We start from the raw sequence: 17,763 nt of genomic DNA, 5'->3' as shown, positions 1-17,763 counted from the left end.
GAGTAAAAGAGGCAATTAGAGGCAAAAAGGCATATTTTAAAAATTGGAAGTCAAATCCCAATTAAGAAAATAGAAAAAGGTATTAACTCTGGGAAATCAAGTGTAAAAATAGAAGGTGAGCCAAAAAAGAATCTGAAGAGTAACTCGCTAAAGACACACAAACTAGCAACAAAAAATTATTTACATTAGAAGCAGGAAGCCTGCCAAACAGTCATTGGAGCCACTGGACGATTGAGGTGCTAAGAGAGCACACTAGGAAGGCAATGCCATTGCAGAGAAGCAAAATGAATTCCTTACAACGGTTTTCACTGCAGAGGATGTGGGAGAAATCTCTACATCTGAGCCATTCTTTTTAGGTGACAAATCGCAGGAACTGTCCCAAACTAAGGTGCCAATAGAGGAAGTATGGAACAAACTGACACATTAAACAGTAATAAGTCACTGGGATCAGATAGTATTCACCCAAGAATTCTGAAGGAACTCAAATATGAAATTGCAGAACTACTAGCTGTGCTATGTAACCTATCACTTAAACCAGCCTCTGTACCAGATGACTGAAGGGTAGCTAATGTAACACTGATTTTAAAAAAAAGGCTCTAGAGGTGATCCTGGAAATTACAGGCCTGTAAGCCTATCTTCAGTACGAAGCCAATTAACTGAAACTATAGTAAAGGACAGAAATATCAGACACAAATAAAACATGGTATGTTGGGGAAGAGTCAACACAGCTTTTGTAAAAGGAAATCAGGCTTCACAAACCTATTAGAATTCTTAGATGGGGTCAATAAGCATGTGGGCAAGGGTGATCCAGTCCATATAGTATACTTGGACTTTCAGAAAGCCTTTGACAAGGTCCCTCACCAATGGCTCTTAAGCAATGTAAGCAGTCATAGGATCAGAGGAAACATCCCTTCATGAATCAGTAACTGCTTAAAAGATTGGAAACAAACGGTAGGAATAAATGCTCACTTTTCACAATGGGGATAGGTAAATAGTGGGGTCCCACAGTGATCCATACTGGGACCTGTGCTGTTCAACATCTTCATGAATGATCTGGAAAAGGGGAGTGAACAGTGATGTGGCAAAATTTGCAGAAGATACAAAATCACTCAACATAGTTATTTTATTTTATCTTCTTGTGGAAAAGCATAAGAGCAACTTGTTAACAGCAGAAACAAATTAGTTTTTCATTCTCTTAACTCAGAAATGACTGGCACAATTTTTCCTCAGCTTTTCAGGAGAAATAATTTTTAAGCAGAGGAGAAATTTGGAAAAATTCGCCCCCAAAGAGAGAAATTGTGGCTAGTTAAAAGTACATGAAAACAAGGTTATAATGGAAATGATTATGAAACCTTAATTAGATTGGTCAGTGTTAGTGACTGCTTCATTAATAACTGAAGGAAAAAATTTGGCCAAACATGCAACGATTTATGCCCAGATCTTCAAAAGATAATTCCTGGTTATTACAACCTAATAAATCTTGTGAGAAAGAAACTGGGTTTTTTTTCTTGCATATGTATTGGACCAATTCTACCATGCCAGCTTTTATATGACAGCTTCTGGGCAGGTCTACACTTAAAACCCTGCAGTGGCACAGTTTCAGTGAAGATGTTACTACGCTGATAGGAGAGCTTCTCCCATCAGCATAATTAATCCACTTCCACGAGAGGTGGTAGCTCTGTTGATAGGTGAAGCCTTCCTGTTGACATAGTGCTGTCTACACCGGTGGGGTTAGGTCGGTATAACTGTCATTCAGGGGTGTGGATTTTTCATACCCCCTGAACAATGTAGTTTTACCAATACAAGTTTGTAGTGTAGACCTGGCCACTCTGATGTGGTCATTGTCAGTTCTTCGGATTCTGAAGATCCTGATCAAGTGTGAAACATAAAGATTGATTTGTTTTATATTTAGGGCTGTTTATCTCACAAAGTAACTGAGGAGTGGAGCTAAGAGCTGGGGAACATTTATTGGTTTAAGGAGTAGCCGTGGGATAATGGAGCCTTTTCACTGAACATTTTGGTTCCACTCACTGACCATAAAAAAAAAAAGTGTTTAGTAAGCATGAGAACACACCTAGCTCTTTAAAACTCAAAATATGGCTATTACAACCTATGAAAACAACAATTTTCAGATGTGTGCATCTTAAACATATAGCCCAACCAAAAAGGCTTGCCCACAATTTTAAAATAACGTGGACCATAATATATTCTTCAGGTGTTCATTTACCTATTTAGTGTAAATTCAGTTTGAACGGTGTGTACTATCAGTCTAGTGTAACATTGCTGCAATCCACATATTAATTCAAACCCTAAACTGTAAGTCCTCCTTAGACCTTTTGATTGGGTCATAATGTCTTGGTGACTGACAGAGTAAAGTTCTGAAGAACAGAGTTCTGATAAACTTGTACTTATAAAAAGAATATAGCAGCACATTGTGAGATTATTCAATTGTAATCATGATTTAGTATTGCTATGCTGTCAGGAAACAAATGTTCAGACTCAGCTTTTATGTTATCATTCATCAATTTTATTATACTTTCAGGGTCTTAACTTGGTTTATTATTGATATTTTTAGGATGTTTTAAGTGAACATTTATTCCCCCCTCCCCAACAGATAGCAATAAACTCTGAACTGCTACATATTTTGTTTCTGTGATTTGATGGCAATATTCCATGTATTTAAACTTAAGCTATATCATTAACTTAAATGATCCCATGTGCATAGTCCTTGTCAAATTTTCCCGGCTCTTCTAGTCAGGCTCCTCTAATCATGCCATTAAGGCAGATACTATTTTTTATACTAAAGGCAACTGTTGTATTCTCTCTCAGCACTGAACCTTCCATTTATCCTGCTTCTTATTATAAAGCAGTTGGGTCTCAGCCACAAAGAGATTCAGCAATGTGCAAAGAGAAAAGATGATCTCAAGAATACTTGATCACGCTGCTTGGAGGACAACATTTTATTCCAGGACAATAGAGTTGATAGATTTCACTAAGAGGAAGAGGATTCTAGACAGTGTTTTAGTGCCAATGAGCAGTAGTTTCAATTTAACTAAAACTGTGTGAGCTTTAAAATAAAGCATAAAATATTATTGACTAAAAAAAGTAGAGATTGATATTAGTAAGTATCTGAAGAACAGGGAATACATTTACAAGGAACTTAGTAGAGATTTTAATAGCATTTCAGATATGACATTAATATGAAAAGTCAAGGAAATTTGTAGGGAGCAACACTACAGATATAAATCTAGTTGAGTAGAAGAATGCAGACAAATAGTAAATGGAAACAAGTAGACATGGAGAAAGGTAACAAGTATTGTCTTCCAGTACTTGTCATTGGGACTAATTCTATTTACAGAATTCTCGTGGAGCAAGAACAAATTGCGTAGTATTGAAATTCACTAATAGAAGGAACAGTGGACTCAGACAAGAGAAGTACACAACTGCAAGAGGTTCTGAAGATTTAGTTGTGGGGGGCAGTGGATTTATTTTGTGCAGAAACATGTTTAGTCTCAGCTAAGCACTCACACCCACTTCATTTATCACTCATCAAAAAAAAGAGAGGGGTGGGAGTAAGCATGTTGCATCACAAAACAAACTTTTTTTTTAAAGATTATAACGAAGTAAAAAAACTGGCAGTTAGCAAAAGGGAAATATATTCCCTACCTTCTCTATCATCGTTTCCAGCAATAAATATTATTACAGTATAGGAGAATCCCAATTTCCTTACTATGTAAAAGAATAAGCACAACTGCTACAAATGGTTTAACTCTGAAACTGCTTGCAACTCCAACCACTTGCTTTTTTTACAAGTGCCATCCACACACGTAGCCCAAAACACTTTGTGCAGACTATAGAATACAGCAATAGAATTAACATTAAAAGTAGCATCTGTGGCAAAGAGAAGAGACATAGGCAAAGGAAGAAATATGTTTGAAATGAAATGTGAAGTTAGATTTGGTGTAAATGCCTAGATAGACCTGCAGTTTAGTCAATTAAGAGACCTGTTACTTACCTTACAGTACCTGTTGTTGTTCTAGATGATTTCTCCATGTGGATCCCATTCTAGGTACGAATATGCTCCCGCTGCCCAAGATTGGATTTTTTTTGGCCAGTAGTGTCTGTTGGGGCCAGGCATGTACTCTACATATCCTTGCACCCTCCACTCAAGGGCATAAAGAGCACAGCAGCCCCAAATGCCAATACAGAAGAGAATTCCAAAGCGAAAAGACTTTGCATTAGTGTGGAAGAAGGGTGGCTCATGGGATCTGTGCGGAGAAAATATCTTGAAGAACCACTGTTACTTACATTACAGTAACTGTTCTTTCTTCGAGTATTTGTTCATATGGATCCAACTCTAGGTGATTGTCTAGCACAGGGGTCTCAAATGACCACGACGGCCACATGAGGACTAGTACATTGGCCCGAGGGCCGCATTACTGACACCTCCCCCCCGCCGTCCTCGGCGCCCCCCCACTCCATCCCTTCCATGAGGCCCCTCCCCTGCCCCGCCTCTTCCCACCCCTTCCCTGCCCCCTTTCCAACCTCTTACCCGAAATCCCCCCAACTCCGCTCCCTCTCTCCCCCCAGGGGGTGCAGGAGGGGTGTGGGGTGTGGCAGGGGCTCAGGGTAGGGGGTCATGGTGCAGGAGGGGTGGAGCAAGGGGCTTAGGGCAGGGAGTTGGGGTGTGGGGTGCAGGAGGGGTGTGGCAGGGGGTCAGGGCAGTGGGTTGGGGTGTGGGGTGCAGGAGGGATGAGAGGTGCAGCAGGGGGGTCGGGGCTCAGGGCAGGGAGATGAGGTGTGGGGTGCAGGAGGGATGAGGGGTGTGGTAGGGGGTCAGGGCAGGGGATTGGGGTGCAGGAGGAGTGCGGCAGGGGGCTCAGGGCAGTGGGTTGGGGTGCAGAAGGGGTGCAGCAGGGGGTTCAGGGCAGAGGGTCGGTGCAGGGTGTGGCAGGAGGCTCAGGGAAGGGGGTTGGGGTGCAGGGTGCAACAGGGGGCTCGGCAGGGGGTCAGGGTGCAGGGTTCGGCAGGGGGCTCAGGGCAGTGGGTTGGGGTGCAGGAGGAGTGTGGCGGGGGTCGGGGTGCAGGGTGCAGCAAGGGGCTCAGGACAGGGGGTTCGACTGCAGGAGAGGCTCGGGGGGCAGGATCTGGCCCGGCGCGCACTGGGGGCAGGGCAGGCTCCGTGCCTGTCTTCCCCTGCGCCACTCCGGGCACGGGTGTGTGCGTTGCTGTTGCTTCAGGCACCGCCCCCAGCATCTCCCATTGGCCGGGAATGGGGAACCGCGGCTAATGGGAGCTGCTGGGGGCGGTGTCTGAAGAAACATCAACAGGAGCCTGCCCTGCCCCTGGTGCGTGTCGGGATGGAGCCGCTCTAGGTAAATGCTGGGGGAGGGTGGGGGGGCATGAGGAGCTCGCGGGCTGCAGAAAATAACCTTGAAAGTTTGAGACTCCGGGTCTAGCAGTTGCCTCCCTAACGAGGTGAGTGCCAGGAGTCCTATTTAAATAAGGACTGTAGGATTACCCTGCCAAATTGAATGTCAGGTGTACAGTCTACCACTAGGGAATAATGATTGGTAAAGGTATTTATCAAGCTCCAAATAGCTGCCCTATAGATTTCAGATCTAGAGATGCTCCTCAAATAAGCTAAGGAAGCTGCCTGAGCTCTAGGAGTGTGCTTTGATCTAAGAAGGAGAAGCTAATTTATTCATGTGAGATCATGATAAAGTCTGACAGTCACTTTCAGAATCTCAGAGGCAAAATAGCCTGCCTTCTAGACCATTTCCAAAAGTTACAGACTGGGTGACTTGCAGAAAGATTTTATCCTATGGAGATAATAGGAAAGAGTGATCAATGCACCATGTATGGAGTTTTGCTTCTGCAGGAGATGAGTGAGGACCTAGGTAAAAATACTGGTAAGTGTATGTATGTATGTATGTACTAGTTCAAGTGAAAGTCTGAAATGACTTTGAGTAAAAGTTTTTGGTGAGGTCAAAGAGTAGCTCTGTCTTGTGAAAAGAAGTCCTGCCATTAATGCCTGAATCTTGTTCACCCACCAAGCAGATATAAAAGCCACCAAGAATGCCGTTTTAATAGAAAAGGTAGTATAAAATACATGATGACATAAGCTCAAATAGGTGTTCCATCAAAGATAGAAGTGCTACATTTAAGTCCTAGAGAGGGGGAATTTCCTTAACTGGTGGAAACACATGAACCAGCCCCTTTAGAAATTTAGGCCCAGTCAGCTGTGAAAATACTGAGAGACCCTGAATGGGAGGGTGACATTGCTGCAAAATGAACCTTAGTGGAGCTGACTGAAAGACCTGAGAATTTCAGGGATAACAAATGATCCAGAGTGATAGGAATGGAAGTCTCCAAGGATTGAAGAGGATGTTAAGCAGTCCATAATGAAAAATGTTTCCAGTTGGCTTTATATGTAAACCTCAACAAAACTTTACTGCTATGAATTGGAATGTCCTGCATTGTAGAACAACAACATATGTCTACCAAACTTAGCCAGCTATCCCATACTATCAGATGTAGAAATGATGTAGATGGGTCTGGATGTAGAATAGGTTCTGCAAAATGTTTTCTGGAAGAACTGGGAGTATGACGATGGACAAACTTCTAGATGCATTGGCTCCAAGTACCAAAACTAGTGCACCCATGATTGTGCTGTCCAAATTAATTTGGCCTTGCTCTGGCTTATTTTTCTGAGGACTCTGGGAACTAATGGAATCAGAGGGAAAATTTATATTAGATTTGTGTTCCACCAAATCAGAAATGCATCCAAAGGAAGCCTGGGTGCATTCCTCATTGGGAGCAAAATAATGTAACACTTGTTCGAGTTGGTTGCAAAAAAGTCTGTGGTGGAAACGTCCCATAAATTTTTTGTAACTGTGGGGACTGACCCTTTCAGTGTTCATTTATGAATGGAAGAGCACTTCCGGCTGACTTGACCTACTAAACTATCCTGAACCCCATCAAGCACAGGGCTATCAACTGACAATGCTGAACTCACTACACCCATAGATAAATAATCTCTTGACACAGAGGTGATGATCTTATTCCTCCTTATCTGTTTACATACTGCATCACTGCAATATTGTCTATCAGGATTTGGATGGTGGTCCCTTGATGAGAAGTAAAAATGCTTCTCAAGCCAAATTAATGACCCTGAGTTCTAGCACATTTATATGTAGCTGAGACTATGTTGGGAACCATCATCCCTGTGTCTGTCTGAAGATGGTCCTGGTGTGCTCGCAAGCCTTGTCTAGAGGCATCTGTTACAAGAGTCTTTATAGGGGATGGTGATGGGAACATCACACCTTGGCAGACATTTTTCAGATTCTTCCATACAGCAGAAATGATAGAACCCCAGGGGGAAGGACTTGTACATTCATGATGTGTCTGCTTTGCTGATGGATCTATGTTAACCAACCCTGAAGAGGACAAAGATGAAGTCTGGCATGCTGTATTGCATAAATGCAAAAGAATATATGACCCAATAAACTGAGACTGATGGGGTTTTTTGAGTGTAAAGAGCTAATATGAGATGCCCTATGGTGTAGAATCTGTTGTGAGGAAGGTGCTAATCTTGAGCTGAGAAGTGTTCCTATGAACTCTTTTGACAGAATAGGAGTGGGAGCAGACTTGACTAATCCGGAGGCCTACCAAGGAGAATAGATGGAGAACCACTTACAGAGTCTTGGTGACCTGCTGTGACCATTTCCCTTGAATCAAGAAGTCATTGAGATAAGGATAGATGTGAAGACCTTGTCTTCACAGATGCATTACTACAACCACTAGTTGATGAACATCCTTTGTGCCACAGAAAAACCAAATGGTAGCACTCGGAACTGGTAATGAATTTCCTTCACCATTACGTGTACTTCCTGTGGGGTGGAGAGAAGGAGATTGGGAAGTATGCGTTCTGCAAGGTGAGAGTCGTGAACCAATCCAGTAGATCTAGGGAGGAGATTGTAGAGGCTAGGGTGACCATCCTGAACTGAAGACTATGGATGAACTTTTTGAGTCACCTGAGGTCCAGTATGGGATGCTACTCTCCTTTCTTCTTCAGAATAAGAAAGTAATGGGAATAAAATCCTCTGCCCCAAAACCCTCTCTGTTGCACTCAGATGTAGAGGAGAGTCTTGCTCTTGCAGGCTGTCACGAGAGGTATCCCTGAGAATGGAGAAAGTTGGGAGGTGAGAAGTGGGTTAGGACTAGAATTGAACTGAGTAGCCTTTCTGGATAACTTTGAGGACCCAGCAGTCAATAGTGATTCCAGTCCATGCATCCAAAAAGAAAGATGTTTGCCAACAACAAAAGATAGGTGTTTGCCAAATGGAAGAACGGTTATAGATCCTTTTAAATTAGTTCAGGACTGTTGACTGTGGCCACAAACTTGCTGCCTTCAGACCAGATGTTATGTGTCAAACTGCTCTTCCTCTGATAATGAGGTCTTTTCTTAGAGGGTTCTGAGGACCTCTCGTGGTAAAATTATGATAAAGGTGATCTCTGTCTTTTAGAAAAAGACTGAGACCTAATCTGCTTTCTCCTCTGGGCTGGAGTGTACGGGTCCAGGGATCAAAATGTCACTCTAGAATCTTTTAATTAGCGAAGTCCCTCATTGGTCTTTGAATTAAAAAACTCATGACCTTCAAAAGGTCCTCAATTGTAGACTGGACCTCTTTTGGAATGTCTGATGACTTGCAGCCATGATGTCCCCTCCAAGGTGACAGCAATGGCCATTATTCTTGTGTCTTTGTCAGATTCATCCAGTGCTGCTAGTAGAGCCACCTTGTCAATCAACTGATCTAAGGACATGGAATTTAGCTCTACCCTTGAGTCCGCTGAAAGTTTTTCTATAAACTAGGAGATCTTGTCTCATTGGAGGTAATCGTATTTGACTAGCAAAGCATGGTAATTGGCAATCTGAAAGCTAGCGCAGGAATTGACCTTCTGAATAGGTCTGTTTTTTTCAAATATTTACCCCTTGGTGTTGACTTTGGCTAATTGTATTGCTTAGCTTTCTCATGAACAGCAGCCACTGTGAAAGAGCTGGAACATGAGGAGTATAAAAATACTCAAAACCTTTTGGAAGGACTCAGTATAGATGCTCTTTTTGTTTGGGAGATAGCTAAGATGGAGGTTGGGTCTGCCATAGATCCCTGACTGGTTCAAGAATACCTTTGTGTATGGGCATTACCAATTGACCTTGAATTGCACGGTGTAATACATCAAACTATTTATGTTACTTGTGACAGGGTCAGGCCAGATGGCTACAGTAGAGTGTTAGAAAACACATATATTAGTCCCAGATTAAGTAGATCCCTTTTCCCTGGGTAAGGTAACAGGGGCAGTTCCAGAACAAGCAGGAACTTGCTGCAACCAGTTAAGGCAGGCAGGCTAATTAGGACATCTGGAGCCAATTAAGAAGAAACTGCTAGAATCAATTAGGACAGGCTGGCTAATCGGGCCATCTGAGTTTAAAAAGGACCTCACTTCAGTTTGTGATGTGCATGCGAGGAGCTGGCAGCAAGAGGCACTAGGAGCTGAGAGTGAGAAAGCATATTTCTGGAAGACTGAGGAGTACAAGCATTATCAGACACCAGGAGAAAGGTCCGGTGGTGAGGATAATGGTGGTGTTGGGAGGAGGCCATGGGGAAGTAGCCCAGGGAGTTTTAGCTGTAGCGCAGCTGTTCCAGGAGGCACGCTAGACAGCTACAGTCCACAGGGCCCTGGGCTGGAGCCTGGAGTAGAGGGTGGGCCTGGGTTCCCCCCAAACCTCCCAACTCCTGATCAGACACAGGAGGAGTTGACCTGGACTGTGGGTTCCACCAGAGGGGAAGGTCTCTGGGCTGCTCCCCGACCCACATAATAAATCTCTGAGGTGAGCAAATCCATCAATAAGTGCAGGACCCACCAAGGTAGAGGAGGAACTTTGTCACATACTATTATTGTACAACTTCCAAAAGATTTATATGGTGTCAGCCATCCTCTTTAGGAGATCTTGAAAAGTCTTAAAATGGTCCATCGTAGATAGATTAACCACTTCATCCAGCAAAGATGAACAAATTGTCAAAGGAATAGAAGGATACATATGATCGTTATTCTCACTTTGGATTTCCTCTCCCAAATCACGAGGGTCACTCTGCCAAGATGGTTGCACTAATCTTGAAGGCTTCACAGTAGGACATGACTTTTCCTGTGTTACCGAAATGTTGGGTCCACCTAGCTGAGAGCCAATGACAGCCAGACAGGGATAAGGAAAGGTTGCTTTATTCTGCAGAAGAAAGGAGAGCCTTGCACCTTGGTACAAAAGACTCTGTCTCATACAAATTTCACAGATCCTTTATACACATTCAGAAAAAGACCCTTGCCGTGTTAACACTTGATTGGCGGTTGCCAGACCCCGTACTTCTGCTATCTGGTCAGTGAAAACCGGTTTGGAGCCAGTTTCCTCTGCCTCAAGGCAGAGGAGAGAAGACAGTTCAAAAGTTCAGGTTACTGTGTACCTGAGGCTTCTGCTTCCCCCTAATGGCTGCCTGCTAGTTAGTGAGGGGTCGCCAGTAACTTTCACACCTGGACAAAGGGACTCTCAAAGAATATGCAGCAGATTAATCAAGTTGAGAGTTCCAGTAAGGCCAGGACTAGTTACCATAAGGATAAGCCATATGAAGCCAAAGTGGAGGAATCCATGGAACTTGTAATCTCCCAGAACAGTGTCTTCTGCAATGAGAGGAAGACTGCCCTGACATCCCTTTCGCTGGTTCTTCCTCATGAACTGACCCAAGAAAAGAGGAGGCAATCCCTGGAGAAGGAATTCTGCTATAGCTAAAGAGGAAGACTCAGAATAACAGAACAGAATACGTCTTCTCTGTAGGATGTAGTCATCTCTGCAGAATCTGAAGAAGCTGAAGAGGGTAGTTGAGAGAAGGATATTGGTGCCGAAGATGATGAGTGTAGAGAAATCTTCAGGGAGGAAGCTGCTGATAATAGTGAGACATAAGATGGGGAGATTCTGGCATAGCTATTAAGTCCCCAGATGTAGTAAAGGTAGCTGGACAGAAGCTAACTGCACCACACTGGCATTACTGATGGAAGCAGTAACAACTAAGTTGGTACTGGAGTGGGATGCAATAGAGAAATACGTGAAGAACAGAGCTACATGGAAAGGCTGTTCTAGCTGGTCAAAGCCACAGCAATGACTTTCCATCTAGAAGAGGTGAGATTGTGTGAAGAAATGGAGTGGAGAGCTTAGTGCTTAATAAGCAGGACAGGGATCAGAAGAAAACCTAGACCAAGTTCTGGGAGCGTATATACAAACTGGACCTTAAACAAATAAGGACCTCGTTGAGTTATTTGAGAAGGAGATATACAGTTGCTCTCCTTTGTATGAGTAAAAAAAACCAGGCCTTGCATTCTCTATATGCTGCCGCCAGGAGAAGGGCAGGTGGAGAGGCCCCAGACAAGGGACCTGCACTATCCCAGGGGAGAGGCGATGGAGGCCGGGTTGTGGTGGAACTGAGGCAGTGTTGGAGAGGTGGGGCCAGGCAAACATGCACATTTGAGACAAGGCGCACTGGGGATGAAGATGATGGGAGCGTGGAGGAGGGAAATACTCCAGGGGGTGAGGTGACAGAAGGGAGATGGGGCGGGGCGCCCCCCCCCCATTGGGTGACAGGCCTCTGTGGGGCCGGGGCAGCGGCTGGGCCCCGGCCCGTTCCCATAGTGATTCCCTGTGACGCGGGGCGGGGCCGGGGGCGCTGCAGCGCGGGGGTGGCCGAAGCGGAGGCGGCGCTGGCGGCGAAAGGGTCCGATGCACCGGGCCGGGAGCGGGGCCGGAGCCGCCGCGACACAGACACCCGGGGGCTTCCGAGGGTAGGTCGAGGGGGGAGCGGGCCGCTCCCGCTCCAGGCCCGGCCGGCGGCTGCCCCGCCTCACGCCCCTGCGCTCTCTCCCCCCAGGTTTGGCAGGAGGAGCCGGCGCTGCAGCGCTGTGGAGAGAGGGGACTTCACAGGCGGCATCCATGGCACCAGCCTCCCGCTCACCAGCCTCTCCTCCGACTCCCGCCAGGTACAGGATCCCCGCCTCGCTGCTGCAGGGGCGGAGCGGAGCCGTCGCCCCCACGTCTGCTTGGCCTGGGCGGGTCAGGGGTGGGGGCGGGGGCAGCAGCTGGTTGTTTGTCTTTGTAAATACAACTTAAACCACCGGGCACCAAACATGGGTCAGGGGCGCAGGGACGTCGCCACGTGCCTTACAGCTGGGAGTCCGGGCTGTGGTGCCCGTTTCCTACTTGCAGGCTCGCTTTCAGTGGTGGTTACTGCTTGTGATCCCCTTCGTCACCTCGCAACCTCGCTGCTTCTGCTCCGGCTCCCGAGTCTGCAAACGTGACAGCCACCAGCTTTGACACCCCCGCCCCCACTCAAGGTTAAAACATGCCCCTAAACGGAAAGCATGAGTGGCTACAGGCTGTCACAACGAGGGTCAGGCTCTGCAGCTGGGGTTGTAAGACACTCAGCGCTTCTGTGGATCAGGTGCAGAGGAGGACACACACATTACTAAACAGTGGGTTCCACAAACACAAGGACATAACGTTATGCACACAAGTAGTCTTACTGAAAAGCCAGTGGTAATTCTCATGCATGCAGTTACTTATGCACAACTCTAAAGCCCCAATCCCCTAATGAACCCTATACAGACAGACCCACTCTTCCATCTAGAGCCCCAGTCAGATTAATAGGACTTTGCAAAGGACAAAAGGTCTGCCCACATGAAGTGCCATAGAGGATCAGGCCTGTGATTTGTAAATTGCTTTGGGATACTTTGAGATTAAAGGCATGGTATGAATGCACAATATTATCTTTTCAATTTATTTCTTATTCTGGCACACATAATAATAATAATAATAATAATACCTAGATTTTATATATCACTCTTCATCAGTAGATCTCACAGTACTTTATTTCAGCGGTCAATATTATCCCATTTTATAGATGGGGAAACTGAGGCACAGAGAGGTGAAGTGACTTGTCCAAGGTCACCCAGCAGGCCAAGTGGCAATATACCTTTACTTCATATAATTTCTCTATCCCACAGCTCTTCCATTCTCCATTTCCTCGCTCCAATTAATTAAACCTAAATTGTCATAGTTACCATATATTTTTAGTTTCTGTGTTTTTGCACTCACTAAAACTCAAATATTGTTATAGAATATACATACTAGTGATTTGGAACATGATGTCCACCTTCCTGAAAATAAATACTGTCTCTTGGGAGACGAGACTGGCACAGGAGGTAAGGAATCCCAGCCATTCAAAATTCTGTATGGAGAAAATTTTTCTAGTGGACTTCTGTAAGCACAAACCAACTGTTGATCTTTTACAGGTGTTCTTTCAAGCAAGTTCCACAAGGTAAGAGCAGAATTAATATCAGTCTTTTGACAGTAATTGAAATCAAATTTATCTGGAATTAACTTCATAGGTTTCGGACCTAAATGCTGGTTTTTAAAATGCATCAAACTAATTAGACACTTATGTTGAAAAGGACTAAACCACTATTGTACTACTTAAAAAGCCATAAATGAAATTATGGCTCTGCTAGGAAAAAATTGGTTTCTTTTAAAATAATTTTCAAATAAAGATATGGAAAGGAAACTGCATTTGTGAACAGCTTTCTCATAGTAATTGGCCAATCACTTATTCATATTCCAAGTTTTCTTTAAGAGTGATAGTTGCCCTCTTTGATTTGCATGAGGTTAAACTGTAAGATGTACTTAGTTTTAAAAAGTGAAAACTCATTTAGTGCACTTTACACCTCACCAACGAGGAAGACTGTTTTGATTGCAGAATCTAAACCAGCAAAATATAGATTTTTGAGCAGATATAGCAATCTATGCTATCTTTGTTACATATTTGTATCTTCTGTTCCATTCAAGGGGAGTTACATTATGCAGGTGAGAACAGACCCTTTTTTTATTGTTGAACATTATTTTCCTTTCTGTTAGATACAATGATGAAATATCCATTTAGTGGCTGTTCAGCTGCCTATGTGAAATTAATTTGGCAAGTTCCCATGTTGTGTGTGTGTGTGTGTGTGTTCTTAATTAAACACACATGCACACAGACATACATAAACATAAAACAACTCATTACCATAATTAGCAACTATAATGGCAGCAAGGATAGTTGAGGCAAACCTGGAAGACCCTGGGAAGCATTCCAGTTGGGTCCCTTAATACAGCAAAAGCTATTGGCACGTCACAGAATATCAGGGTTGGAAGGGACCTTAGCAGGTCATCTAGTCCAACCCCCTGCTCAGAGCAGGACCAATCCCCAGACAGATTTTTGTCCCAGATCCCTAAATGGCTGCCTCAAGTATTGAACTCTCAACCCTGGGTTTAGCAGGCCAATTTTACTTTGTTCTGAATTAGAGCAATAAGTCAGTATTAGCTTCAGAGTTCTGCAGAATTCAACAGTAAGGTCTCAGGGCGTGAATTCTTCCATCTGAATAAAGCCTTTCCTATCTTCTCGTTTGGCAGAAAGCAACAGGACCCAGTCTGCTCTTGCTCTCATCTCCGTCTTGGGGCCAGGTTCACAGATGATGGGACACTGGGTTAGGACATCATCTCTGTACCATCAGCCCAACCTGGTAACAGAATGAGGCTCTCAATAGAAAGTTGACTAACTCATTCATTCTCATGGATTGAGTTTAGCAGCACTGCTGACTTATTGCCTAAGGAGGGTAGCCTGACGCATCTAAAACAGGCTTGAGAAGTTGAAGCTCAGTAGGCCATGTTTACCACAGCAGGAATCTTTCTGCTGCTCCAGGTGCATATGTTGCTGCTCCTCCATGTGTTCTAACAGTACATTCTAATAAGAATTGAGCATCTGAGACAAATCACATTAGCCCAGGGACACAGCCAATCCATGACTCTTTCTGTCTGCAGGTTTCACACCTTGTCTGAACTGGTAGTCTCAACAGAGAGGTCAAAAATTGAATGAGCATGGAGACTACTAATATGGAGTAATATTCGCCCTGACACCTATAGAGAAGTGATTCCACCTGGACAACATTGCTATGTAAAGAAGCCCTGCCCGTGTGCTGTACTTTTTCTGTGAGATTCCAGGCCTCTCAAGCCATCACTTTTCATGAGCACTAAATTCACACAGCGATTTAAATGTTTTATTGAAAGCTAAATTCAGCCCTTAATTGCACACTTGGAACTTCACTGAAGCAAATGGGGTTGCATGGTTTTAACTGAGGACAATATTTGGACCAAAAGATCCAAGATAAATAAGTGATCATGCCTGAAAAGTGTCTTCAGACATAGTAAATAGTGTAGTTGCTCTTCTTTTTACAGGATGCTTACACAACAGCAGTGGAACAACTGGCAGATCTTAGGTTGTCAAAAAATAGGACTGGAACACAGGTGGGATTTGTTTGTCAAATAACTTTAATTATGCCATTTATTTCATTTTGCATTCTTGGTGCTTATTCTAAAATATATCAATAGTATTTTTATAGATATTCTTTCTACTTATTGCAGCTCAGTCAAAATAATAGCAAGGAAGGGATGTTTCGTTCCTGGAGATATACACACGATCAAAGCAATTCTACTGTGAACAGGTAAAAAAATATATATTTTTTTAACATTTAAATCCAGTTAAACTGAAGAGTTTTGTTAAAAGCTGTCCAATCATTCTGAACAAGCAAGAGAATTGAACCTAAAACATGCATTTAACACTCTGTGAAGTTATATACTGATGGTTTATTGTCAGCTGAAATCTGTCCGGGGATTGGTCCTGCTCTGAGCAGGGGGTTGGACTAGATGACCTGCTAAGGTCCCTTCCAACCCTGATATTCTATGAACGTGACAATAGCTTTTGCTGTATTAAGGGACCCAACCGGAATGCTTCCCAGGGCCTTCCAGGTTTGCTTCAACTGACAATAACAGAGTAGAGTTCAAAGGAGTTTCATGAATTAATGCATAGGTATTTTAATTAAAAGTGAGGTAACAGAGTTATGAATTCTGTTCTGGCAAATGCCTTTAATCTCTTCTGGAGCACAAATATTTTGCACTATGGTTAAACCCAAAGGATATTTGTTTGCCGTCTTGATATGCAATTGATTGACTTCCCCCCCCCCCCCAAATAAATCCTTCATACACTCTGTCAGTCTTCAGTTTTCACTGTTAATGGAATAACACCAAATATATAGAGAGGTAGTTCAGCCTTTTTCATACTAGAACACCCTTCCACCCCCTTCCTGTCTAACTGAAGCCCCTTCTGTCTCCTCTTTTAGCAATCAGGGAAGAGCAGGGAGAACAGCACACATGCTGAGCCTTAGCCAATCACTGTTCAAACGTCCTGATTGGCTAAGCCCAGGGCAGGGAGCCAATCAAAACCAAGCAGCAACCCTACCTGGCAACAAGTGCCCCTGCTGCCTTGAAGCCAATCGGAAGTGACTACTTCCTCCTCCCTACCTGTATAATGTAACCAGGAAGTGATTTCAAGCAAACTTTATGCAAATCAAATTTCATAAGGGTGAAACAAGTGCTGTAGGGGCGAAATAAAAAGCGTTGTAAGTGGCATCTGACGACTCCCTATATATTTACCTTTACGAGTGGGGTTCCATTGAACTTTTAATTGTTATACCATGCAAACTCTTGGGGCCTTTTTAATTAATTATAAAAAGTAAGTAAGTTCTGCAACACTAAATAACACCAATAACACCATATAAAACAGACAGCTCTTTTTCAAATAGTGTCCCTATGGGTGGTCCACTTCAGGTGCACATGCATCCCATGCACCTTTGATCAGAAATTTTTAGGTAGCAGTGTCAGTTCAGCCCATGCATGCTCTCTACTCTGCCTTGTGCTCTGCGCTGTGGCGATATAGAGCTGTGGCGGTGAACAACTCTCAGTTCCTTCTCAACCGCTTTGGCCTGAGATGGAGTCCAAGTTGAGCTTAGTTCAATTGCAGTTTTTCTCATAGTTTTATTTATCTTAGTTATTGTTTTAGTTAAAAAAATGGTTGTAAGGACCATTATCCTTTCAATTTTTCCCTGAGGGCAACTTTAGATTGCTGGGTGGCTATGCCTGGCTCTCCAAGTTTTAAACATTGCCTTCTCTGTCAGGAGGCTATCCTAGTGAGCAACAGGCAGTCCTGGTATGGTCCGTTACACTTTGAGGGGGGGGAATAGCGGTGCATTGATTCCCCAAGGAAATTTTTGCCTGGTCTTAAAATCGAGACCCGGAAAAAAACAGGACATTAAATTGTTTCCTTATGATGGAGAGCTCCCACCGTCCAGCTTCTCACTCAGGCCAGGGACTGCCTTCTCTCCCCGTACATTGGTCTCCTGAGTAAGTTGACTGTCTCTGTCACTTTGGTGCAACACTCCTCTAGAGCTTCTAAGTGGAAGACTCAAGAATCCTCTCAATAGGACTCTAGGAAAGAGAGCTTGAGTTCCTCCACGTACATCATGTGGACCCCCTTCATTGGCCATACTGGGATCCATGGGCAGCATACTGCCAATAATTCTCTAGGACCCTTAGCATCACTTGTTGCCATGACAAGGGTAGACAGTCCCTCCCCTCCTCTCTCTCAAAAAGGTCTGATCCAGAAGAAGATATCTTTGAGAAATAGGAGATGAAAGTGGACAAAGAAGTCATCCTGCCAACCAACCTCTCTTCTTCATCCCTAATGAAGCAGTTATGCCTGCCTCACCATCCCTGGTTGATGACTTCAAACAGTTCCAGGA

General features: G+C 44.0%; 1 protein-coding gene and 1 long non-coding RNA gene across 4 annotated transcripts in view; one reads left to right on the top strand and one right to left on the bottom strand.

The window, feature by feature from the left end:
- Positions 1-1,006: 1,006 nt before the first annotated feature.
- LOC120399462 lies at positions 1,007-12,368 on the bottom strand. The gene is made up of 3 exons (XR_005595179.1): positions 12,054-12,368; positions 4,016-4,268; positions 1,007-1,053 (listed from the first exon to the last, which is right to left on the bottom strand). It is a non-coding gene; the product is annotated as an uncharacterized LOC120399462 (long non-coding RNA).
- Positions 11,780-17,763, top strand: part of FAM217A (family with sequence similarity 217 member A) — a 20,929-nt gene continuing 14,945 nt past the window's right edge. The window contains exons 1-6 of one of the 3 annotated variants that reach the window (XM_039527707.1): positions 11,780-11,883; positions 11,970-12,078; positions 13,215-13,299; positions 13,390-13,415; positions 15,365-15,433; positions 15,551-15,630. In XM_039527707.1, the coding sequence (XP_039383641.1) occupies positions 11,822-11,883; positions 11,970-12,078; positions 13,215-13,299; positions 13,390-13,415; positions 15,365-15,433; positions 15,551-15,630 (431 nt within the window). In that variant the 5' untranslated portion in view covers positions 11,780-11,821. Of the gene's footprint in view, positions 11,884-11,969; positions 12,079-13,214; positions 13,300-13,389; positions 13,416-15,364; positions 15,434-15,550; positions 15,631-17,763 lie in introns of those variants that run through there. The other 2 variants (XM_039527709.1, XM_039527710.1) reach the window with 2 other exon arrangements.

The sequence above is a fragment of the Mauremys reevesii genome, linkage group 2 (genome assembly GCF_016161935.1).
Source record: "Mauremys reevesii isolate NIE-2019 linkage group 2, ASM1616193v1, whole genome shotgun sequence".
Taxonomy (NCBI): Eukaryota; Metazoa; Chordata; order Testudines; family Geoemydidae; genus Mauremys; species Mauremys reevesii.
This window is presented reverse-complemented; position numbering and strand designations above follow the sequence as displayed.